This window comes from Chinchilla lanigera, unplaced genomic scaffold, assembly GCF_000276665.1.
Source record: "Chinchilla lanigera isolate Chin_1 unplaced genomic scaffold, ChiLan1.0 scaffold00174, whole genome shotgun sequence".
Lineage (NCBI taxonomy): Eukaryota > Metazoa > Chordata > Mammalia > Rodentia > Chinchillidae > Chinchilla > Chinchilla lanigera.
This window is the reverse complement of record NW_004955575.1, coordinates 1,103,838-1,129,384: the sequence shown is the minus strand read 5'-3', so window position 1 is coordinate 1,129,384 and position 25,547 is coordinate 1,103,838. Positions and strand designations below refer to the sequence as shown.

General features: G+C 40.2%; 2 protein-coding genes across 8 annotated transcripts in view; one reads left to right on the top strand and one right to left on the bottom strand.

The window, feature by feature from the left end:
• Positions 1 to 2,407, bottom strand: part of Ptcd2 (pentatricopeptide repeat domain 2) — a 29,750-nt gene extending 27,343 nt beyond the window's left edge. Inside the window, exons 1-2 of one of the 2 annotated variants that reach the window (XM_005413937.2) lie at positions 2,265 to 2,407; positions 850 to 942 (exon numbers count right to left, since the gene is read on the bottom strand). In XM_005413937.2, coding sequence (XP_005413994.1) covers positions 850 to 942; positions 2,265 to 2,376 — 205 coding nt within the window. In that variant the 5' untranslated portion in view covers positions 2,377 to 2,407. Of the gene's footprint in view, positions 1 to 849; positions 943 to 1,456; positions 2,226 to 2,264 lie in introns of those variants that run through there. The other variant, XM_005413938.2, reaches the window with a different exon arrangement.
• A 54-nt stretch (positions 2,408 to 2,461) lies between these two features.
• Positions 2,462 to 25,547, top strand: part of Mrps27 (mitochondrial ribosomal protein S27) — an 88,607-nt gene continuing 65,521 nt past the window's right edge. Inside the window, exons 1-5 of one of the 6 annotated variants that reach the window (XM_013509606.1) lie at positions 12,173 to 12,245; positions 14,491 to 14,547; positions 17,905 to 18,010; positions 20,148 to 20,218; positions 22,246 to 22,304. In XM_013509606.1, coding sequence (XP_013365060.1) covers positions 20,165 to 20,218; positions 22,246 to 22,304 — 113 coding nt within the window. In that variant the 5' untranslated portion in view covers positions 12,173 to 12,245; positions 14,491 to 14,547; positions 17,905 to 18,010; positions 20,148 to 20,164. Of the gene's footprint in view, positions 2,568 to 9,876; positions 9,955 to 12,159; positions 12,246 to 12,280; positions 13,773 to 14,490; positions 14,548 to 17,904; positions 18,011 to 20,147; positions 20,219 to 22,245; positions 22,305 to 25,547 lie in introns of those variants that run through there. The other 5 variants (XM_013509604.1, XM_005413936.2, XM_013509607.1 and 2 more) reach the window with 5 other exon arrangements.

The following is a 25,547-nucleotide window of genomic DNA, read 5'->3' as shown; positions in this document are numbered from 1 at the left end:
ACTACTGCAAGGGGATAATCTTGGATGTGTTTGTAAGAGTCTGAAATACTGCTAAGTACTCTACGAGTGGGCGAAGGAATAAATGATACAAGACTATTCAGATACTGAAGGGAATGGTGCCTAGGTTAGTGGTGTTCTTGTATTTTTAGCTTTTTGCAATAAAAATTTTCAAACACATCCAAAAATAGAGAAAGCAATATAATGACTCCTCGAGCACCTATCACCCAGCCTCCACAACTAACAATAGTTTACTAATTTTGTTTCTTTGAGACCCCCCCCACAAACTCACTGGATTTTTCAAGGTAATTCCCAGATTTCATACAGATTTCTCCTGTATTTATAGAAACCTTTGCTCGCACAGACTTTGCCAGCATAGAATATATGAAAATCCACCATCACACACACCACTGTTCTGTTTCACAGAGTTTTCACTTACATATAGATATGTAATGAAATGTACTTTTCACTGAGGGTTACACCAAAGCTTGAAAGCCAGTTATCTAGAGATCTTAAATACATAATACACAGATGTCACCTGGAGCCTTTCCATCTGCATTTCTATCAACCTCTAGTTGACGCTGATATGGGCCTTAAACCCTACTCAAGAGAAACTGATTGCTGCTCTATTTTACTATTTCTCTGCAATTCTGATACAAGGGATAAGGGGCAGGCTGTAGGCTCTGTAGTAATGCAGTGTGAGAAGAAAGGTGAATATAAGGATAGCCTGGGAAACTAAGAATACATGTTCGCAATCTTTTTCTATGAGACAGTTCATTGAAGGAGAGAATGAATAGGGTCAGAGAAAATTTAAATGGCGGATGAAAGAATTAACAAAATAGGTTCCATTACCTTTGGTGCCAGGAAGATTATATGCAACATTCACCTTCTTACGTTGAAATTCCTTTAATTTCGTAATATTATCTGTAAGCAGGTATCTTTTACCTAAAATTAGAGAAAGGAAAAATATAATTTTGAATATTTGGAGGAGAGCTTGATTATCTCTAATGAAGTGATCTATTATAAACGATGCATTTAGATGGATACAAATTTGACATTGACCCTGGTGGGGAAAACCCTTTAAACTACCAGAGAATGCAAATCTTCAGCAAAAGAAGTTTTGTGTGCAAAAGGAGCTAGTGATTAACTGTGTCAGATCACTGGTTGACAGGAAACTAGGATTTAAAACACAGGTATTTTCCATTTGATTAAGGGGTAATGAGGGCACTAAAAAAGGAAAACAACTAATAGCTATAATCTAAATGCAAAACAAGCATCTAGGTTTGGTTTATCTAAGGCGGCACATCAGTGTAGCTGTAGCGGAAAAAGGAACTGTGTGCACAGGAACTCTAAGTCTTGTCATTCATGTAATGGGATAAACAAGAACAAAAGCAATAATCACACTGTGTATTTCCAATGCTTCTTGTCCCTTTTCAACCCACCTTGCTTACATACCCACCTCCACAAAGAAACACGCACTCCTTCGGATCTTAACTCAGTGTTCTACATAAAGATCAGAAATCACTGGTCACAGCTTAGTGAATCTGGGAAATATTATCCTTTCCTTAGGATTCTTGGTGGTGCACGAGGTAAAAAATGGATGAATCTTAGCCAAAGAATGGCCCACTAGAAGAGTTCTGGGCGCTCCAGTAACAAGGTAACACTAAAAACTGCTTTGTATTTATGAAAGGTAGTCCGTGAAATGCTTGCCTTCAAATTCTGCAGCTATCAGTTCCCTGCGACCTTGGGCAAATGACTTAATCTTATGCCTCCTCTGAAAATGGAGAAAAGGTACCTCTCCCACTGGGTGTTTAGAAGGTGACGCAAAATGCATCAGAATAATGCCTGACACAAAGTATTTTTTTCACTCACTAGAATTCTCAAGTTTGATCATTTTCCTAAATATGTTAAAAGCAATTCTGAGGATGAGGAAGCCTGTTCAATCGTTCAGATTTTAAGCACAGATGGGACTGCAAACTCGTGGAGTCTAAGCCCTCCGCTCTCTGAAGGGGGAGGAGTGTTCCCCGGAAGCAAGGACGCCCCCTGCCAGGGAGCACTAGGGTCCTAAAGTCCCGCCCCAGAGGTCCTGGGGGTCCGAGGCACCGGTTCGCTCACGGGCCCTAGGGGTCCCCGCTGCACTCAGGCTCAGCTACAGATGTAGGGCGCCCCAGGCCAAAGAGAGACTTCTCTAAAGAAATGCCCGCTGGGGTCTAGCACTCCCTTCTCTTCCACCTCTCCCTCCTTCCACGGCTTAAGAACGCAGATACCTCCTAGAGGGTAGCGGCAGCAGGTGGAGCTTGAGCCCGCCACCCAGGGACACAGCGAAGCCCGACGTGCTAGCAGCGAAACTTTGCCCCACTGCTGAAGCGTGGCAGCCATACTGTCCCAAGCCGCACCACTTGCCGGAGCAGGAGAGGGGAGAAAGCGCGTCTATTTCCGGAGCGCCCCTCCCCTTCCTGCGTCTGCAGACCCCGGGCCGCACTTGGTACACTCCAAGATGGCGGCCCCCATAACGCGGCGAGGAACGCTGCTGGCTCGGAAAATCGCACTCAGTCATCTCTCCCCAGCAGGTTGGTGGTTGCTCTTTGGTGGGGCTCTTTTGCCAGGCCCTTCATTACATTGTTCCTTGAGTGAAGTGGGCAATGGGCTTTCAAGAAGAAAAAAAATCTTCTGGGATGTGGTTGCTAGAGAAGCTTTTTGAGGCATTTCGTAGCGCTAAGGGAAGGGAAGGTGTCTGACCCATCTCCTTCCGTAAAATGATAGTATCTGCCAATCCGAAGCACAAGAACATTATGAGATGATTTTGTGTATAACTTGTCGGATTTGTGTGTTAAGGCAGTCGTCTTGCTGAGCCTGAAAAAACCAAATATGCCCATCTCAGGGGCTGTGACAGTTCTCTCCTCCGAAATTCCCTTGGAGGGAGATCAGGTAGAGGATTTCCGCACCTCCTCATACGGTCTTCACTTAGTTGGAGAATTTTTTAAGATTAGTCTCAGTTTACCTGATGACTTTGGACATCATTCTTGATTGATCTTTTGTTGCTATAGTTTTCCACACGTAATAACAAAGGCTGTTAGTACTTCCAAAGCATTTTGATATCTTAGGTGATTAGCACCCGGTCCAGTCTCTTTTAATTGATCTAATAACTAGAATATTGATGGGAGGGGGCTAAAGTATTTACAGAAGCCAGGTTTTCGATAATGTTAGTCACATAATCTTGATAGACGTAACTGAACATATAATTAAAATGCAGTAATGGTGTTATCCCAGCACTTACGAGGCTGAAAAAAAGGATTGAGAGTTCAGGGCTAACTTGGGCTACATAGTAAATTCAAAGTTGGCCTGGAGACACAGGGAGACCGTGTCTCATAAAACAAAAACAATAATCACACCGTGTATTTGTCTTCTTGTCTCTTTTCAACCCACCTTACTTACATACCCACCTCCCCAAAGAAACTCACACTCCTGTTCACATGTCTTCAGGAACAGCTCTTAAATGTTAATGTGTAACCTCATAGTTGACTATGTGAAGTTTAAGCAGTGGACGTAGCTAGTAAAAAAGTTCAGTGTCACATATTCAGCAAATTGGTATGCATAGTTTGACACAGTAATAATGGGCTGTTGTAGCTATTATTTACATACTTATTTCTACTTACTAGTAAGTGCTCCTCAGTCTATAAACAAAACCCTGGATAGCAAATCAGGAAGAGAATCATGATTGCTTAGAATGTTTGGAGGCAAACATGCTCACAAGGGAATGGAAATTCAATACAAACTATGGTGAAGTGAGAATTTCCAGTTAGCACTTTCATTTTAGTTTGAGGTGGTGAACTTCTGGCAAGTTACTTCTGTGTTATTCCAGTATGGTATGTAACAACACAGCTATTTAAATTTTTTTTAAAAAGAGAAAACTTAAAATTCAGTTCATCAGGAGACATCAGCTATGTTTTAAGTGCTCAGTTGACCCATGTGGCTGGTGTCTCTTGTATCAGCTCAGAATAGAACATTTTTATCAACACATAAACTTGTGTTGAACAAGCACTATATTACACCAGAGGGCTTCGGATATAGCTCAGCACCACAAGCACCTGCCTGGCAAGCACAAGGTCCTGAGTTCAGTTCCCAGACCACCCCCCCCATTAAAAAAAATTCACCAAGATGAAAGGGAACTGGAAGCTGTCAGTGAAGTGATTCAGGTATATTAACTAGAGACTTCTTAGGATTTGGAAATGTTGGTAAGGAGCTAATAGCCATTGCAACATTTGATCCATTACAGAACAAGAGAGGAAAATTACTTGTACAAATTCATGACAAATCAAGATTTGGAATGCCTTCATGCTTATTAAAATAGAATAGAGAAGTACAGCTAAGATGATTAAGAGATGAAAGGAAAAACGGCTAAGATGGAACCAAATAAGTGACTTAAGTACATGAAGACGTTTAGAGGGAGGAAATTTATTGGGTACCACTACATAGTGGGCATTAATATATGTATGCACTTAAACTACCACCCTGAAATAGGCATTATTTTCCTGTTCTGTATGCTGTACGGGTTATGTGTAATATGTGTGGTAGCATTTATTATTAGCAAAGCTTCAAAGTTACTTTGTGACTAAAGCATATCTATTTCAAGAGTTGCACTGCTTCCCTCTGAGTATAAAGCATATTTGGAGACATTTGCTTAAAGGCCAAAATAACTGTAAAACATGTAAGGATATTGATGGAGCCAGTCCAGTTTCACCATACTTGGAAATTCTGGTCTTTGAAAAGGTTCTAGAATTAAATGGGATTTAATTTTTGTAGTGGATAGTTATTTTACAGAATATTGTTGCCCCAAGCCATACTGACAATCCAAAGGTAAGCAGGTTTCAGAAAAGTTTATGTTTTCTATTCTTGGGTGTTACATTTAGAGTGGGGTTAGACAGGCTCAGAGACTTAAACCTGCTAGGCTGAGATCAGTCTGTCACCTTGTTAACTTGCCTGTGGTCTGAAGACAGTGGTCATCACTGTTACCTGTGACTTGTTAGAAATGTGGACTTTCTCCTCACTTCAGACCTACAGAATTGGAATCTGCATTTTAATTAATTATGCATACTAAGGGTTATGGTTTGTGTGTGGACATCCCCGCAAAGCCTGGGCAGGCTTCTGGAGTTTTTGATTGATCCATGGTCCAATGCTGGGATTATGGGTGTGAGTGCTATAACCTACCCTGGGGGGTGGGTAGTTTGCATACAATATAAGGGAAGGAAAGATCCTTTCTCTGCTGCTCCTCCCTTTTTGCTCTTGTTGCTTTGCTGTTTTCCACCACCATTAACTGTTGCCCTGTGCCATGTGCCAACCTGCCTTGGAGCAAGCCAAGTATGGACTGAAACCTCCACAAACTGAGTTGAATAAACCTTTCCTTCTTTAATTTTGGGTGTCAGGTATTTTGTCTCAGCAACAAGAGAAAAGTAACCAAGACACTAACCTTTGAGGATTTGATCTATTTTACTATTACACATTCCATTCAATGCTCTGTCCTTGACTTTGTAGAATTTCTTTGTGATATTAATATACAGAACTATTCACTTATAGGGATGGAAGGAACTCTGAATGGTGTCATGAAAAAGTATCTGAGAAAGATGAAAACCCTGCTTTAAAGGCTTAACAGACAATGAATATCTGTCTTTCTTGCTGTATTATTTTCCTACAGCAACTGTAGGAAATGAACACAAATATGGTAGCCTAAAATAACACAAATTCATTATCTTACAGTTCTATGTGTTTGATATGGGATCTAAAAATCAAGGTCAGAATCAGTGTGTCCCTTTCTGGTGTCTTTAGGGGAAAATCTGGGAATTTTTGCCTTTTGCATATCACAGAGCCCATTCATTCCTTGGGTCCCAGTTGTCTTTCCCCATCTTCAAGGTGAGCAATGGCCAGTCTGGTCCTCACATCATTCTGTCCTTCACAAGTCTCCCTGACCAATAGGTTTTTCTATATCCTGTTTTTGAGGACTTTTGTGATTATATTGGGTTCATCTGAATAATCCAGGACACTCTTACGTTTGAAGCTCAGCTCATTGGCAACCTTATTTCTCTTCTGTCCTATAATATAGTTTCAGGTTCTGAGGAATGGGATATGGACATCTTTGGAAGCCATTATTCTGCTTGCCACACTTCTCTCATTCCTACATTTGTCATTGGTTTCTATAGAGAGCCCTTCCCAGTCCTCCTCATGGCCCAGGAAGTTTACATTTGTAATCTCATGAAAAGTTATTGGAATTTTAGCAAGTTAATTCCAATCTACCACTTCCAGCGCAACCCATGGCGAGAATAAAGACACTAAAGCATATGTATAGTTATGGGGAGCCAAGGGGTCGTAAGTCCAGCCATGATGATGACTAATCAGAACGAAGGCCTATACCTAGGATGGAACCCAGATTTTCTTCCTTTGTGAAGAAGGGAGTGGCTTGAGGATGGGTGATTGTGAGAGTGGGGGGAAATGCATGAGTGCCCTGAGGTAGACTAAGTAGGAAGCCTGAAATCACCTCTGTCATATGCAGAGAGAAGGATATGCAGAAAAGGTAATCTGCATAACTCAATTGAGATAGTATCTAATGTTTTGGGGTCAGTGCTTCAGCTCTGATGTTAATCTTTGAAGCCCCAAGAAGTCCTAGCGTGGAGCATTGGCTCACATATCCCGCCTTATCCTGGCTCACTCCATGGGGAACATGCCTGACATCTCCAAAGGCTACCATCAGCACCTAGCTGTTTCAATATGCATTGCTTAAAGCCAATTGAAGGGATAAGGAAAAGTCCTAGCCAGCTCAGTACATATCAGTACATGGACATGGGGTGAGGTTCAGCCAAAATGGAGGCAATTGCTCCTCTTTCAAGAGAGTCGCCTTGGTGGTCCTCCACAATTTCTGTTAGGAAAACTGTGTACTTGCCAAATTTAAATTCTTTATCCTATACCCATTTCCTTTCATTATGCTCTCCACACAGATAGAAAATAATTACCCATTACTTTTTTTAAAAAACAAACAGAAAAACCCGGGCTGCTTGGCTTTGTTTTGTGCATGTATTAGTCCTAATTTATTTTCCTTGAGTTCATGCACTTCCCTTGAACAGCTAACTCCACAGAAGGCATTCTGGGAGTCCTGTCTTTCCCCACCATCAACTCCCTAGCGTTTTGTTTCTAAATTGCTGAGCAGTGAACTACATATTATCTTTTCTGACTCCAGAATATATAAAGATGATTTCTTGTGCTAGAATACAGCTTCTCTGGAAATGAAGATGTAAAGAATAGGTAAGAGATATTAGTAATAAAAGAAGAGCAATAAGTCACTGATACCCTGGAGTATACAGCTTACCAGTTTCTCAGCTCATGATCATAGAGAGGGGCTGCTATTGTTGCTCATGGACAAAGAGAGATCATCCTGGTTTTAAAAATTGGAAATCATTTTGCATAGAACTGCTGCTCTAAGTTAAGAATGGGTTATCTGAATACATGCTTTTGGTTTTGTGTCAAAGACTGTTAGAGCATGCAGGAACCTTGGATATTACCTATTCAGGTTCATTTCCAATTACAGAATTTTTCGGCACTTGGCAAAACCCAAAACTAAAATCCAGATCTCCATTCTCCTGAACTGATGTATAGCTGTATTCATACACTGTACCTAACATAATGCTGTCAGCTTTTCATTCATCCTTCTTGGTAAATTTCGGAATGTAACTAATAATTTCCAATTTTGTTTCTATGAAAAATGATTCTAAGTGTTAGACATCTAATAGTTTTGCCCAAATTACAATCCATTTGAAATGCAGAGACTATAAATTTTTTTTAAAGAATATCTTAGTTTCCCTTTTAAAACAGTATTAAACTGTTACAGTGTCATTATTAAGGTTCTTGAACTCAGATTTTGACATCTTATTCTAATAAAGATTTGAAGTGTGTACAAGTTAAGAGAAGGATTGGATTATCTATAAATCTACAGAAATATATTTGTTTTAGTTGAAAGATAGAAAGTAACAATAACATTCCAATACTGTGTTTAATCAGCCTTCATACCATCTAATTATATGTGGCTTGTGGTCTCAAAAGTTCTCTGGTAGTTATCTGCTATTCATTCTGTTTCTGTCTTCTTTAAACAGGGCTAAAAGTGTTAAAATATAACATGCCATACAATTCACCCATTAAAAGTAAATAATTCTGTGGTTTTGGGTATTTACACATAGTTATATAACCATTGCCCCAGTCAGTTTTATCACATTAGGACATTTTTATCACTCCAAAGAGAAATCCCATATCCATTATCAATCATTCTTTAATTTCCCCAATCTTTCCCAATCTCCACCACCAGCTCTAGGTAATCAGCAGTCTACTTTCTGTCTCTGTAGATTTGCCTCTTCTGGTATTTCATATAAATGGAGTTACAATATATCGGCCGTTGAGACTGACATCTTTTCACTCAGCATAATGTTTTGAGGTTCCTTATTTTTAACTGCCAAATAATATTCCATTGTAAAGATATCTGTTCATCAGCTGGTGGATGTTTGGATTGCTTCCACCTTTTGTCCATTACTAGTACTATTGCCATGGACACCTGTGTGTGGATGGACAATTGTGTGGATGCACGTTTTCCTTATTGTTGGGTGTATGTACCCAGGAGTGGAATTGCTAGGTCATATGGCAACTCCATGTGTCTCACCTATTTACATAGTAAAGCACCTATTTACGTAGCACTTACATTGCACTTAATATCACAGTAACATAGGGATGATATAAAGTATATGAGAGGACCTGGGAGTGGTGGCAACCACCGGTAATCCCAGTAGCCAGGAGGGTGAGACAGAAGGATTGCCGAGAGTTCAAGGCCAGCCTGAATTACAGAGTGAGACCTTGTCTCAAAAAACCTAAAAAACATAAATAAAAATGGGTTAAACTATGTGAGAGGATTGCCTAGTTTGCATGCAAATACTGCACCATTTTATATAGAGAATTTGAGCATGTGAGGATTTTTGTACCCATGCAGGATCCTGGCACCAACTCCCCAAAGACATTGAAAGATGGTTTTGTGTGTGTATACACACATATTTTTCTGAGAGGGCTTTTTTTGGCCCATCTTTCAGTTACTTTGTCTCCTTTTGGGTTGTAAGAGCTATTATATGTGCCATACAAACTTCCTATCAGATAAATGAGTTATAAACATTTTTTTCCCATTCTGTGGGTTGCTCTTTCATTTTCCTGAGTGTCCTTGTTTTACTTTCAGTGAAACTATTCATTCTCATTCCTTAAGCCTGTATTTATTAAGTACTGCTTATGCTGGACATGGTGCCAGTGCTGGGAATTTAGCTGTGCAATCTTGAGTTTTATTTCACATTTGGTTCTTTAATTCCTCTTTCTTAACTGGTGAATGCATACTTTACTGGGGTGCTGGGTCATGGGCTCACTGAGATACTACTCTTTGTTTTATGTGAAATAGGGGTAAAAATGCTGATCCAAGACAGATGGAAATGTTTTTAGGACTAATCATAATGCATTCAATTAATAAGTTATGCAACAGCTAGCTCTGCCTGTGTTTTGAGTTTTAAGGAGTTTATTTATAATTTACTGATGATAAATGGCTCCTAGCCCTTAAGTTACAGGAACAAAATCAGCAGCACTTTTACCCATAAAATTCTTGTGAATATTTCAGTTTTTGTATATCTTCCGCTTGTGAGGTTGAATGCATTTCATTGTGATCTAAGGGGAGCTGACTACAGTGACATATTAGAATTTTAAAAAATGTAATCTAGTGATTGAAAGTTTGACAAAGGCATTGTTTAATAAGGCAGATATACAAAATAAAATTGTTGATAAAACTGTGCTCATTGAGATAATTGTCTTTTTCCTCAGGTAAAAGATGCCTGCTTTCTGCAGCCTATGTGGACAACCACAAATGGGAAGCAAGAGAAAAAGAAAAATGTCACCTTGGTAGGTGCCCACGTGTCGGGCTATTCCGTGTGTTGTTGGCAGTCTCTCCATGTGTCCACTGTCATATCTTCATATGGTGTATGTTGAAATGATGCTTTCTCTTATGATTCAATTCAGATAAGCACATTTTAATTCTTAAAAATAATTAAAATTTGACATGGCCAAATCATTTTTACTATTTTTTTTTACAATTTTAATATTTCATTCTTGAAAAGATTTTTTTTGGCTTGCTTTATTTTGTTGTGTGTGTTTGGTGTTTGTTTGTTTGTTTGTTTGTTTGAGAAAGGGTCTCACTATGTAGCCCACCCTGGCCTAGAACTTCTGTGATTCCCTTGCCTCAGCCTTCCCAGTGCTGGGACTACAGCTGTGTGGCACCATGTCCAGCTCTCTTGCTTATTTTTTCTCCTTTTAAAAATGTATTTTTTTGGTAGTATGTCCCAGAGATTAAACCCAGAGCCTTGGACCTGAGCTACATCCCCAGCCCTTTAGAGACAGGGTCTTGCTAAATCACAGGTGCTGGGATTATAGGTGTGCACCATCACACCCAGCCCTTCTTGTCCCTTTTAATCTTACGGTTATCTACTCTTACTCTATAAAAGGAGTTTAAACTCCTCTTACAGGCTTCAGGCCCCTTTTTGACCCTTCTGTTTCATTAACAGGCAGTAGATTTGAAAGCAAAGTTGGAATTCAATGTAAACCTTTAGGAGTTTAGGTGTGAACATCTCCCCAGGCAACGAACTGTAGTTGTATTTCCCTTTCCCTCATTTCTGGTTTGTACACAGTTAGCAGCCTTTCTCCTAAGAGATACCAAAGGCATTGATCTCACTACTCTTTAAATAGGTACATACTTCACATGGGACATCGGCAAAGGGAATAATAGGCTGGTGATGAAGTTTTGAATGGATTGCAGTGCCAATCTGGGATTCTTCCCCAGACTCCTTCCACTGTGGTTCTTTGTTTTGGTTTTTGTCCCCTTAGTTTATAGATTCTTCCCATAAGTATGGAGGAAGCAGCTCCCTTACTAGGGTTTCAGAAGCATCAGTTTCCCCCAGTTGTGAGCTCTGGATTAGGCACAAGCAGGTGCCAGGCAAAGCAAGCTGTGCAGGATCTGAGGCTGAGAGATCACAGCCTCTCCGTGAGGAACTCGTGTTCTGATTCTCACTAGGAGAGACTCGGCATAACACTTTATAATACTCCTATTATCTTGAAATTAAATTTAAAGGTAAACCTATGGGGCACAGGAGGCTGAGGCAGGAGGACTGCGTTGAGTTCAAGACCAGCCTGGGCTGCATAGCGAGTTCAAGACCAGGCTGAACTACATAGCGAGACTCTGTCTCAAAAATTAATCAATCAGTAATTAAATTCAAAGGTAATGTAATCCACACATAATATTTAAAAATCTATACAGTTGCCATGATATTAAAAAGGGAAGTAACTTACACTAAATAATATGTATTTCAAAATATAAATAAGTGCTTTCGCAAAACTAGAGTAAAAAAAAAAAACAATGAAATAGCTAAGGCTTGCACTTAAGTGCAGAGTGACTGCAAGGGCAAGTCAGAGACTTGAGGGGTGCAGATGTGGTGCGCTGGGGAATCCCATATCAGAGCGGCGTTCTCAGTGCCACCGTTTTGTTTACAGAGTGAAGGGCCCTGGTACGATCAGGGCCGCGGGGTCCCCAGGGTCTGCACGGAGCGCCGCTGTCCGCGCTTGGAGGCCGAGTCCGCTCCTGGGTGGGGCGGTGCTGATGCTCCGGGGGGCGGGGGTGCACGGCCCTCGTCCACACCCCTAGGAGAGATCCATGAGACGAAGAGAGGGTGGAACCCAGACCACTTGGAAGAAGTTGAGAGGCTTTTGGAGACTATTTTTCCCGCAGTGCAGTAGAACGTCTCACTAAAACACACTCTTCGCTTCTCTGCGAGGAGACCCGTTGCTTTCCGGAGCAGAGGTCCCGCGCAGAGTGCTGGGGCTGCGCCGGTGGCTGCATCCCTCAACGTCGGCCGGTAGATGGCGCTGTGGCCCCTTCCGGGAACTCGGGCGCGGGCCTGCCGGGGCGTGCACGCGCAGGGCCGCGCTCGTCATGTGGAGCCCCGGGATTGGGCGCGGCGAGCTGGAGGACCGTGAGGTGTTCGGGGCCGGCTCGCGGATTGGAGGAGGGAGGAGGGCCGATATGAGGCTTTCGCTGCCGCGGTCTCCATTGGGCCGGAGGGGCGTGGGGGCGTGGCTCCCGTCTGCCGGCCGCCCGCTCAGTCGTCCGCCTCCTAAGAAAGCTGACCTGGCTGTGTGACCTGGTACCCTCGGAGGCTTTCCTAGCCCTGGCAGCGTGACCTTTCTTTTCTTTTCCCTTCTTTCACTTTTTATTGCCGCACAGTGCATGCTGGAATGTGCACACCTCGTAGTGATTGGTGAAATCCCACGGGGAGCCGACCGCGCTGCCCCAGAGGTCGCGGGGGCCCCCGGCCGCTCTTCTTTGCGGAAGTAGCCACTGACTGACCTCGAGCGCCGCGCTTGCTGCGCTGCTTCATCAGGGGGAATTGTGAGACTCGCACCGCGGAGGAGGTGACCTGAGGAGCCTTTGTGCGGCCCTCCGGGTCGAGCGCTCTCTCCCCAGGCCCGCGCCCTCTGACGCTCGGCCCTCGAGGCAAATCCCGGGCAGCAGACTGTTTCGCTGGAGAGCTTCATGCTTCTTTGTAAAAGATGAGGGCGGTTTTAAGTACCGTTACTGCACCTAAAATAGTCCTTTCCGTATGAAATACCACGGGTTTTCACATCCCTTTGAGATTGTCATAAATACGTATTTTTTTAATGGTTTGGTTGGACGGGGTCAGCTAAGGCCGGTGCGTGCAGTTCGTTTAATATGGTCCCGACCCTTCCCGTTCTTCGTTTTAAATGTTTACGTAGAAACAGTGTAAACCCGGGGTCCTACTGTCCGACGTCAGCAGTTCCCTGCGCGTTTCCACACCCCGCCAGATTACTTTTTAACAGAGCTCAATTATCAAATCGTTTTAGATGTATTTAGATGTACCTCTAAAAGAATTTTTAAAATAACTACAATACAGTCACATACCTAAAAATTAATAATTTAATATTAAGTAATTCCTCAGTCACTTTTATTGAAGTGAGGGCCAGAGAAGGGCATGTATTACCATGTGTTGAGATGCCTCTCTTTGTCTCTGTCTCCCTCTCTCAAAGCAGGTCTTTTGTGGTCTCTCACGTTCTAGATTTGCTGATTTCGTTCTTGTGGGGCTGGTTAACGTGTTCCTCTACTTTCCATATGTCCTGCATAAATGGTGGTTGAAGCAAAAGGCTTGATCAGATTCAGGCATCCCTCCCTCCTTCCCTTCCTTCCCGCCCTTCTGAGACAAGGTTTCCCTGTGCAGCCCAGGAAGGCCTCCAACTCCTGCCTCAGCCTCCTAGGTGCTGGGGTTACAGGCATGCACCAAAACTTCCAGCTAGATTCAGGAATCATTTTTTGGTGGTTTTTTCTTTTGGCATGACTGTGCTGTAGGAAATGTCAGGAAGCAACCCAACATTTGGCTGTCTGTCTGCATGTTAAAGATCATTTGTGATCATTGCCTGGCTCCATTATTTCATTAGGAACTGCAAGCTATTGCTGTTTTAATTGTCCTTTCTTTCTCATTCATTACCTAGAAAAAAATTTATAAGTAATTTTACCTTTAGCAGAATTTTACCTTTGTGAGGATTACCTTTTTGTAGTATTGTGTATATAGAAGAGGAAATTTTCATAATATCTTCCCAAGATGATCAATGGAATTTTTTTTTTAAATGTTATGAACTCTTCTATTTAAACTGTGCAGGTGAGTGTGGTGGTGCATGTCTATAATCCTAGGTATTCAGGAAGTTGAGGCAGGGGAATTCCAAATTCAAGGCCATTCTGGGGAATTTAGGAGATTCACAATAGACAGTTGAGGCATTTTAATACATTACAGTTGGTATTTTTGTTGATAGGGCCTTAGTTCTGAGCTGTGCTCTGCAGAGCCGTAGGAGTTCTAGGGCTTTCCTGCTTTGGTGGAAAGGTTTCAGGTTTTGGTGATTTCTGTACTGGGCTTCCCTTTGGATAAAGTAAACACTGAATTGAAGCTTTGTCTCTCAAATTCCTTCACTAACTCACAGATCAGCTGAAAGGTACCAGGCCAACGTTAACATTAACCAGTTAGTAGCGAGTATATTAGAGGATGGGGTGGGGGGGGCCAAGGACTGAGCTTGCGTGTACCACTAGTGCGCCAGGTAGGCCTTTGTGAGGGGACAGGCCTGTTAGGGAAAAGCTCACAGCTCCCTTGAGAGGAAGTTTGCTCGGGTCACCTGCTAGGGGGCAAGGGCCAGGTGACTTGTACTAAATTGGGTGCACGAGCCCTACTGGATTAAATATTTTATTTCTAATTATTCAGTTTATAAGTAATCACAAAGTAAGGTACACTTTTTGCTTTCAGTTACTATTATGCTTTATTTCTGTATTTTTGTTTTTGCTTTCAGTTACTATTCTGCTTTATTTCTGTATTTTTGTTTTGTTAACAGCTTCCTCCTTCAATCCAAAGAGTACTACACCATGGATATGTTTGAGTACTATCCCAGGTCTGTCTTTTATAGATGTTTCTCTCATTGTAGCTGAGATTTAGTTTTCTGTGTCATTTCATCTGTGGAGACTTGTGGCTTACAGTAATTTTCAAATACTGATTTTTGAGCCCTGATGGAGATTTTCTGAAATCTGCTTTCCTTTTTTTTAAGTGGAATTTTTATGAGTTCCATATTTGCCTCTCCATGTCGTTATTCATTTACTAGGTTTCATATTTACCATCTGCTGACAGTTCTAGAGATGAGTCTAATTTGTGCATGTTATCCTCATTATCTTAACATATATGTGTACGTAGCTTGCTTTCATGTGTGTCTTTTATTGGATCTATTTAAAGTTTCTGATGGAAAAACAAAATCTATATCCAAACTCGCTCCTAGGGATTCTCCTATATTTCTTTCTGTTACTGTTATGCATGGTATATGTGATCTGCCCTTGTTTTTCTTTTAAAATATAAGAAACAAAAACATAGTTTCAGCCCATTTCCCAAGATCACTTCTTCTAGGAAGGACAGTAATAACTGGCATCTATTTTTTATTCCATAAGTTAGATAAGATGCACATATGGCCTAGATTTCAGAAAAAGCCTAGTGTTGCCTCCCTGGGTAACAGTAGTATAGAAACAGTTTTGTAGAAATCATGAAAAATTAAAACTATTTCTCAGTAAAGCTAGTGGCCTCCAAGGGAGGATCCATCTTCAGTGACATAACTCCAGCTTTGACCTTGAGACCACCTCTTTTATAAGAGCCTTCTCTTCTGGCACGTCTGCACTGTAGCTTTCATGGTTACTAAGGAGATTTCCTATAGAAAGCCCTTCCCAGTCTTCCTTATGGCCCAGGAAGTTTGTATTTATAATCCATGTAAAGTCATTGAAATTCTATCAAGTTAATTCCAAGCCACCACTTCCAGTGCAACCCATGGCGAGAATAAAGACACTAAAGCATATGTATAGTTATGGGGAGCCAAGGGGTCTTAAGTCCAGCCATGATGATGGCTAATCAGAACAAAGGCCTATACCCAAGACTGAACCCAGATTTTATTCATTTATGAAGAAGGGAGTGGCTTGAAGATGGGTGACTGTGAGAGTGGCGGGAAATGCATGAGTGCCATGAGGTAGGCTAGGTAGGAGGTCTGAAATCACCTCTGCCATCTGCAGAGAGAAATATGCAGAAAGAGTAATCTGCATAACTCAATTGAGATAGTATCTAATGTTTTGGGGTCAGTGCTTCAGCTCTGATGTGTAATGTTTGAAGCCCCAGGAAATCATAGCCTCTATTCCCCATGCTCAATCCCAGCTGATAGCATGGAGCATTGGCTCATACATCCTGCATCATCCCGGCTCACTCATGGCAATAACAGGGGTCCTGGGAAACATGCCTGACATCTCCAAAGATTACCATCAGCACCTCAGGCTGGACCGATATGCATTGCTTAAAGCCAATTGAAGGGATAAGGAAAAGTCCTAGCCAGCTCTGTACATGTCAATACATGGAAACAGGGTCAGGCTCAGCCAAAATGGAAGCAATTGCTCCTCTTTCAAGAGAGTCACCTAGGTGGTCCTCCACAATTTCCATTTTGTTTCTGAGAATTTTATGTTCTGTGAAGCTATGGTGCTTTTAACCAACCTGACAATTATCTTCTAACTAGAAAATTCAATCTGTTTACATTGTTATTCCATGATTATTAATGTTTTGACTTATTTCCATCATATTTTATAATTAGTCTTTCTCTTTTGTTTTTTCTTAACCTTTTAAATTGAGTGGAGGTTTTTTTAGTTTTGGTGTTTGTTTTTACTTTTTTCCCACTCCACTTGTCTGGATTTTATAACTCTTTTAAGATTGCTGCCCTTCTGATATGTACTTTTAACTTAAATTCCAATGTTCATTGCACTCTGCTATCCTTTGGAACACACACATGCACGTGTACACTCATGCACATTGGACCAAATCCATCACCCCACACCTACCCCATTTGGCCAATTTAATTTACTCAGCACTCTGGCATCTCAGGTCTTCTTTAAAGGATCATTTTATTTCTTCTATCCTCTAAAAACACAGCTTCTAAAAAATTGCCTTTTAGTATTTGTTGCTAATGAGTTCTGAGTTTTTGTCAAAAAAGTCTTAATTTTGCCATTTTTCTCCAAAGATGGTTTTGCTAGATGTTATGGTACCAAGTTAATTCATTTTACTTTCAACATTTTGCCCATCTTATTCTATTTTCTGTCTTCCTTTATTCCTATTGAGAAAACATCTGTTGGTGCAGTTGTCTTTGTTTTTTCCTTTCTAAATAATTTTCTGACCATTCTTGGGACCCCCTCATTTTTTTAGTTTCACAATAACATATCCTGATGGGTTTAATTTTAGTTGTTGACTTGAGATGAATCTGGACACCTGTATCTTTTTTCAGTTTTAGAAAATTTCAGCCATTATCTCATCATAGATTATTTCTCCCAGCCTCCTTCCATACTTCTGCTGTAGATTTAATTAAATGCACCTTTGGCCTTCTTACCCTGTCTTCAGTAGCCCTCGAGTCTTTCCGCAGTCACATCTTGACCTTGGCTGCATCCTCTGTCATTTCTGTGGGATCTGCTCCTCCCTTCACTAGTCCTCACCTCACCGAGCTTGAACCTGCTCTTTAAAGTATTCATTTCTTTCTTAGAGCTTTGTTGAGGCTTTGTTTTCCTAAAGTGAACTAAACATAAAGTATACAATTTAAAATATGTTCATGAGCATAGGTGTGTCTGACCATGGAATCGTCGCCATAGTCGAGGTACTGAGAACTTCCATCACCCTCCAAAGATCTTTCCTCCTCCTTGGTAACCTGTCCTTCCTCCTTCTACTGCCCCACACCCGTGTCCTCGGGCACTTACTGATGAGTTTTGTCACTGTCCAGTAGTTGCCATTTTTACAATTTTTAAGAATATTACTTAGTAAAATTAAAAACAGTTCTTTTTTTCTTTGTGTGTATGTTTGGTTGTGTTGTTGTTGAGATAGGATCTCACTAGAAGGTCAGGCTGGACTGTAACTCACTGCTATCCTCTGCCTCTCTGGCTCTACCCAAGGAGCTCAGAACCACCTCCTCATTTTACAAAAGCCTTGATTTTACCCTCTGTCACCTCTAAGTCATTAAAACCTAAGCTCTCTGTCACTGGGGACCTGAGGTTCCCTTAGGGACTGAATCATTATCACTGCCTTCTCTCCCTGGGCTTCTGGAGAATTACACCTACCATCTTGAAAGTTCAGTCACATACTTGAAACATTGAAAAATTTTAGGTGTTTTACAGAAAAGGAATTTTTTTTTTTAAATATGTAGTTCATCTTATTCCAGAAATAGAATTTCTGCTCTTTTCTTTGAGCTTAGGAGCTGTTCAAAACCCTTGGCGTTCCTTGCCACCTTGGTAAACAGAAGGATGAGAGGTTGACAGGCCGCAGCGCTACAGTCTCCTGCAGTCAGAGCCTCCCTCCAGGTCAGAAGCCTAGGAGTGCCATGTTTTAAAACACCTTAGCCATTCAGATCCTCCACCAGGTTTACGTGCCTTTGCACTCCCATGCTTGTCAGGGTGCAAGTCCTCCATTAACAATAACATTATCTCTGTAGCATTAAAGGTTTTACTGAAACAAGCATTTAAGTTGTAGATCCATTATCCATGTAGTGCTGACTGCAGCGTGTGTTCCCAAGAAGCTGAGTAACCAGCGCATACCCTCATTGGCACATCCCTTTGAGCAGAACCTGAGCACCTGCTGGCTCCTCACCAAAACCTCAAGTGTGACTTTGACTGTGGAGCCCACGGTCCAGAAGCCTGTGGCGCTGGCCCTCTGCAGGCCGCAGCTGTCCCAGTGCCCCTGGCCCTCCCCTCTCCATGCAGTTTTCTACCTCATCCATCATGACAGCGTTGTGATTGGTCACACGGCATATTTAGCAGCAAACCTGCCTCTGACTTGCAGTATGCAAATGATACTCATCAGATGCAGGCTGTGCAGCTGTTGCCTGTTTTAAGCCTGGCCAAGTTTCACTTGACTGAAGAGGCCTCAGCATAGGGCTTCAGATGAGTCTTTGGTGACCACTCTAAGAAGTGATGGGTATAGCCATCTCAGTCCATGATCTGATTAGACTTTGTGTACTGTGTGGAACCCACAAGGAAATGGGGCCTGAGCCCTATTTTAAATGAGATCAGTAGCTCCTGCTCCTGCTTATTGAAAAGTATTTATTTTGAGTTAAAGACAATTTCTTATACTCCCTGTCATCATAAGAACCTCTACTAGGAAGAGATTAAAGTCTTGGCATCCTGAGAGAGTTGTTTGACATTTATCCTACCAGTAAACAGATTCAATAATACTAATTTCCTTTAGTAAAGGTTTTTTGAGGATTTGTTGTTTTTTTATATTCCTTAAGTAACTGTCTTAATCCCTGTAAGACAGTCATAAGGAAAGCTATTTATTTACTTTTTTAGGGTTTTTTAAGACAGGAGCTCACTATGTATTTCAAGCTGGCCTTGAACTCACTAGGTAGCCCAGGCTGGCCTTGAACTTGCAGGGATACTCCTGCCTCAGCCTCCAGAGTGCTGGGTTTGTAAGCACACGCTACCACGCCCAGCTGGAAACCTCTATTTTCTCATCTTAATCAGATATGAGATTTTAAGAGTTTTGCAAAGTTATTTTCCCCCAATCACTATTCATTTTGATCACTACCCCAGGGAAAGGAGAGGAGAAACCTTAAATGCACAGCAAGAGGTCATCAAATATTTACTCATTGGTGAGCTCCAAGTGTCTTCATGTTACTTGATACTAATGTCACCTACCAGGGAGTAAAAAAGCCTTGGAAATCCAGGCACTTATTTTCTCTATCCCCTTCTCATTCCTTTTATTGATTTCTTTAGATATTTGCTCAGTTATCTTTCATAAAATAATTTCAAGGAATGAGAATAGATCACTAAATTCAGTTCATGCCTTTGTGGGTTTTACAGTTAGTTTGGTGTGAGAGGCAGAAAAACAAAGCCACAGACCAGTTTATGTAGGCATTTGTAGTTGCTAAAAATATTTGGAATTTTATTCTAACTATAATAGGATGTTGGGTGGTTCAGAAAAGAGAATGACATGATCTGAGTTGTCTCTTAAAAACCTTAGCCTGCTGGGTGGAGATTAGCTGATAATGGTGAGGGTTTACTAAAGTAAGATCAAGAAGAGAGAGAGATTGGTGGTTTAGCAGTGCTGGTGAACATGAATATACATATATGCATGGATAAGCAATGCAAAATCTCCTTCTCTTGGCCTCTCGCCTAATTTCTTTATCTAGAGTCTGTCAAAAATAGCATTTGTACCTCTTTCCAGAAATACTTTATTGATCCATTTTTTTAAAAAAAATTATATGCTAAAACTTTTAAAATAATGCTTCAAATAGTCATTTTTTTAAAATATTACCAATAGTCACTGTTCTCTTTAATTCATGTAAAAACTATTTCTAAAGAAAGAGCAAGACTGAGCATCTGTTTTAATACTGACTTGTAGGGGTGGCAGCCATCTGGCAGCAGTCATATCTGTTAGGTTTTTCTTAAGAAATGTAGGTATTTATTTAACAAAATTCTTGTTCCTTCTTTGTCTTCACAGCCGATCTCGCATCTTTAATGGACAAAACATATGAGAGAAAGTTGCCTGTTAGTTCTTTAACAATGTCACGGGTAAGAACATTTCAACATACAGTATATATTTTTTCAAAGGAGGAGGAGAAATAGAGCAAGAAAAAGACTTTAAGCAGATGAGGAGGAGGAGAAATAAAGCAAGAAAAACACTTTAAGAATACCCTTCGTAGGAAATGTTGTTCCGTAGTGTAATGTGTTTTTGTAGTTACTAATATATACTTTATTATATAGTTGCAAATTTTTTTGGCTGAAATGAAAGATAATAAATTTACCAGACTCTGATAGTGGTAATCACTGTCATGTATCAAATTTATTTTAATCTTCTCAAGATATACTATTTCACTTTATGATACCCATGATTTTTTTAAGTTGATACATCCTTCAGCATACTAATATTTTCTTGCTAGCACTGGAAGTGTTTTTGGTAGCTGAAAATAGATCTTAATGTTCTACTGCTGCAAGGCAGTAGATAGAAGAATAATGCTGGACTGGAAGTCAGAAATAGTAATCAAGAGAAATTTACCGAATACCTGTGCCACGTATTGTACTAGATTCATAACATATACTATTTCTTTTTAATTTTCACAGCAGTCATATGAGATAAACATATTTTTTTTAAATATAGAATGATTTAATAACTTTCGCAAGTTCACACGGCTTATAAGTGGAGAAGCAGGGATACAAACACTATGAAAGCAATGTGCTCTTCCATTGCCTCCCTCGAATACACGGCCTTGTCTAGATCATGAATTCACTCTGTGATACAGGACAACAGGATCCCTCTCACTTTCCCCATTTCCTCTGAGGAGAGTACTATCTCCCTGGGAGGGGTGATGTGATGCTAAAGTGAGATCTCTTGGAAGCTTTTTTGTAGAAATTAATGGCACCATAAAATTCAAAGGTTTATTCAGTGCAGAAAAGGAAAAGGAAAAAAGTGATCTTCTTTGCAGTCCTGGCCCTTTCTCTTGTCATTCATTCCTCTTCTTTTAGTAGCAAAGCAGTTCACCTGATGAGAACTGAAGGTTTTTGGACTCATGATTGGCATACTGGAGGAGAACTGAAAGACCAGCAGTTCACCCCTTACATGATGAGTGAAACCTCTGGTGGCTGTAACACCTGACAGTCGTTTAAATGTGCTTCAAGGTTTAAGGAGCTTTCCGATTTCTCACTGTAGCCGGGTGCTCTGGAGGGCAAGAGCCTTGCTCTTGGTTACGCAGATGGAGCAGCTAAGTCCCAGAGGGGCCGGACCATCTGTTCATGCCACACGGCAGGCTACCGGGAGGGCTGCTCCGCAAGCTCCCGCTTGTGTCTGCACTGCATTTGGATTCTAAATCTGCCCTCATTGGATTTCTGAATCACACCCACAAGTCCCAGTTATTTTTAGAAAGTCTCCTTCTTTTTACTCTTTTTGCCCTCTTCATGAGGTTTTAATGATACAACCTATGTTACCCCCTTTTCCATCTTTTTTGCCTCAGTCTCTACTTAAGGGTGGAGGCCATCCTTGAAATAATTTTTTCTGTTCATTGATTTGGACTGTAGTTACAGAGCATACTCAGAGATTCTGTGGTTTGAAGGGAGATTTTATAAAAAGAGAAATTGTACATTCACTGATTCCCTGCAGAACTTAAATCAGAGTAGGAAAAGCAGTTACAAGCTGAGTTCTCTAAATGTAGGTTTCTGTGTTCTGGGGAATATTTTTTCAGCCATTAGAGTTTTTATGCTGTCAGCATGTGTTCCCATGTATTTGGAGCTTGGGGCATAGAGGAAAGATTAAGACTCAACCTGGAAAGTGATGACTTGTTACAAATATGGTTGGAGGGGATCATTCTTGCCCTGAGCAAGGTTCATATTGGGCTTTCAATCACATTTTCTGTACACGTAAAGAAAGAGAAGCCATTGTGTATTTTTTGTCTGCATTAGTGTAAAGCGATTTCAAGGGCAGAGCCATACCACATGAACACTGTCCCAGTAAAATGGGTGTCCTATTTTAAGGCCAGTGTGTGTGAACTAGGCCAAATACATGGTATAACTTGTAGTCAGTCTAACAATTTCATTTATCTCTTTAGTTCGTGGACAATATTTCATCTCGAGAAGAAATAGACCATGCAGAATATTACCTTTACAAGTGAGTATTCCTTTCTAATTGGCTGTGTATTTTCTTTATACTCTCTTTTTACAGTTTGTGTTTTGATTGAGGTTTTTTTGGGGGTTGGGGGGTTCATGCTGGGGAATTAACTCAAGGATTTGTGTGTGCTAAGCATGCATCCTTTTTTTTTAAAGAGGGAAAAAACCCTAAAAAACAAATTTCAAAACAAGATGATAGGAGAGTAACAATAGTTAATACATTGCTTATTGTTATCTTTAAATTATACAATATATCGGCATTTGCTTTTCCAAACAATATTAGCACAAAGGTTTCTTTTTAATCAACTTAAGAGAAATTAGTAGTATAGGGCTGGGGATTTAGCTCAGCGGCACAGCGCCTGCCTGGCAAGCACAAGGTCATGAGTTTAATTCCTGGTACTGGCGGAGGAGGGGTGGAACTTTTAAAAGAAATTAGTAGTATAACTATCTTAACTGTCTTTTATTTATATATATATATATATTTTTTTTTCTTTTCCCTTCCTTCTTTTCCCCTTTCCGCCATCCCAGTTTCTCTTTCCTTTTGAAGTTTCTTCCCATTTTACAATATCTATTGTACATTTTGGATCTTATTTACTCTTTTAGCTTCTCACACTAGGGAGCCAATACAGTGTTTACACATGTAAGTCTGATTTATTTCCCTAATGAGTGTGGTCTCAAGTTGCATCCATTTACCTGTAAATCTCCAGTATATCCTTTATAGCTGAGTAATACTCCATTATATAAAAGGACCACATCTTTTTTATCCATTCCTCGGTTGATGGGCATTTGGGTTGTTTCCCAGATCTAGCTATTACAGATTGTGCTGCTATAAACATGGATGCACATATATCAGTATGGTAGATATTTTTAATTCTTCTAGGAAGATACCTAGAAGGAGAATAGCTTGGTCAAATGGGACCTCCAATCCTAATTTTCTGAGGAATCTCCACACTGATTTCCACAGTGGTTGCACTAGGCTACCCTCCCACCAACAGTTGAAAAGGGTTTCTTTTTCCCACAGCCCCTCCAGCATTTGTTATTGGTTGATTTCTTGATGATAGCCATTCTTTCTGGGGTGAGAGGGAATCTCAGTGTTGTTTTAATTTGCATCTCTCAAATGGCCAGTGATGTTGAACATTTTTTCATATATTTATTTGCTGTTTGTATTTCTTCATCTGAGAAGTGTGTATTCATCTCAGATGCCCATTTTTGGACTGGGTCTTTAAATTTGAGAGGTCTGGTATTTTTGAGTTCTTTATATGTTCTCAATAGTAATCCTCTGTCTGAGGAATAGATGGCAAACGTTTTCCCCACCTTGTCTCTTCCCTGTGTTGTCTCTTCCCTCTTCCCTGGTTTCTCTTGCTGTGCAAAAGCTTTTTAATAAGATGAGGTCCCAGTTGTTGATTTTTTATGATAGTTCCTGTGCAATTGGGGTTTTATTCATAAAGTCTTTGCTACACCAATGTCTTCAAGAATTTTACCTATTCTATATTCTAGCAGATTTAATATTTCTGTTTTAATATTTAGATCTTTGATCCATTTTGAATTTAATTTAGTGCATGGTGAAAGATATGGATCCAGTTTTAATCTTCGGCATGTTCAGAGCCATTTTCTAGTACAGTTTATTAAGTGTGGTCTCACTTTCTTCCAGTGAATGTGTTCCGCCCCTTCGTCAAAGATAAGGTGGCTGAATATATCTGGAGTTGTTTGTGCATCTTCTAGTCTGTTCCATTGATCTTTGGGTCAGGTGTTTTGTTTTTGGTTTTTAGTTTTTTGGGTTTTTTTTTTTTTTTGCCAGTACCATCCTGTTGTTATCACTGTAGCTTTATAGTATAATTTGAAGTCAGGAACTGTGATGCCCCCTGCCTTGCCTTTGTTGCCCAGAATTGCTTTTGCTATTCTAGGTCTCTTCTGGTTCCAAGTGAATTTTAGGATTGTTTTTTCTAATTCTGTGAGATATGCTACTGGAATTTAAGCATGCATTCTGCCTCTGAGCTACATACCCAGCCTCATACCCCTTTCTAACAGAAGGGGCAGTAGATATTACATATTATATGTATTGTTTGACAACTTGCTTTTTAAGTTTATATTTTAGCAACCTTTCATTATCAGTACAGGGCTTTCTCATGTTTTATAACTGCATTATATTTATGCTTAAAATATATTATTTAAATCAGTTTTCTGTTAAAGGGTTTTTATATTATATACATAGTGCTTTATCAACAACCTTGAAGATACCTAATTTTGCACATAATTCTCTTGAGTGTATACATTTATAATTTCAATAGTTATTACTTTCCAAATTACTTTCCATGAGGTTTTACCAGTTTACATTCTTAACAGCAGTGTATGAGAGAGGCCTCTTTTTACAACTTGGCCAACACACAGGTGTTTTCACATTTGGATATTTTTACTAGTCTGATAGAAAATTTTTCTTCACTTGTTTTTGAATTTGTTTGGGGGTTTATTTTGTTTTGTTTTGTTTTGTTTTGTTTTTTAAGGCAGGGTCTTACTATGTAGTACAAGCTGGTCTTGAACTCACTTATGTAGCTCAGGCTGGCCCCGAATTCACAGTAACCCTCCTGCCTCAGCCTCCTGAGTGCTGAGATTATAGGTGTGCGCCACCACACCCAGCAAAAATTTTTTTTCATATGCACAGATTGTCCTTTATCTGAAATGCTTAGGATCAGAGATGTTTCAAATCGGAGATGTTTCAAATTTCAGAGATTTTAGAATATTTGCATAGAGTTTACTGATTGAGGAGTCCTTAATCTGAATATTCAAATCCAAAATGGTCCAAAACCCAAAACTTTGAGTATCATGTCAGTGCTCAAAAAGTTTTAGATTTTAGTAAAGCATTTCAGATTTCTGATTTTTCAAATTAAGAATCCTCAACCTGTATGTATCTTTTCTCCCTTTTTTCTCAAGATGAAAATACACTGTATATGAACTATTCATCACATATTTTCATTGAACACTATGTTTTAGAATATAGTAAATTTAGTACTTTATTTTTTCTCAGAGTTTCAGACAGTATCATTGTGAACTATAGACATACTTGTCCATATGTAAGCAGATGTATGTCTAGTACTTTATTAAGTATAGTGGCATTAAGACTAGAATAACCTAATTCTCATTAAATAAAGGGCTGAGCAAATACATTATGACTCATCCATTTAGATGATTTTTTACCTATTACATACCTGTCAGAACAATACCTTACAGCACAATTTTTATTGTGATT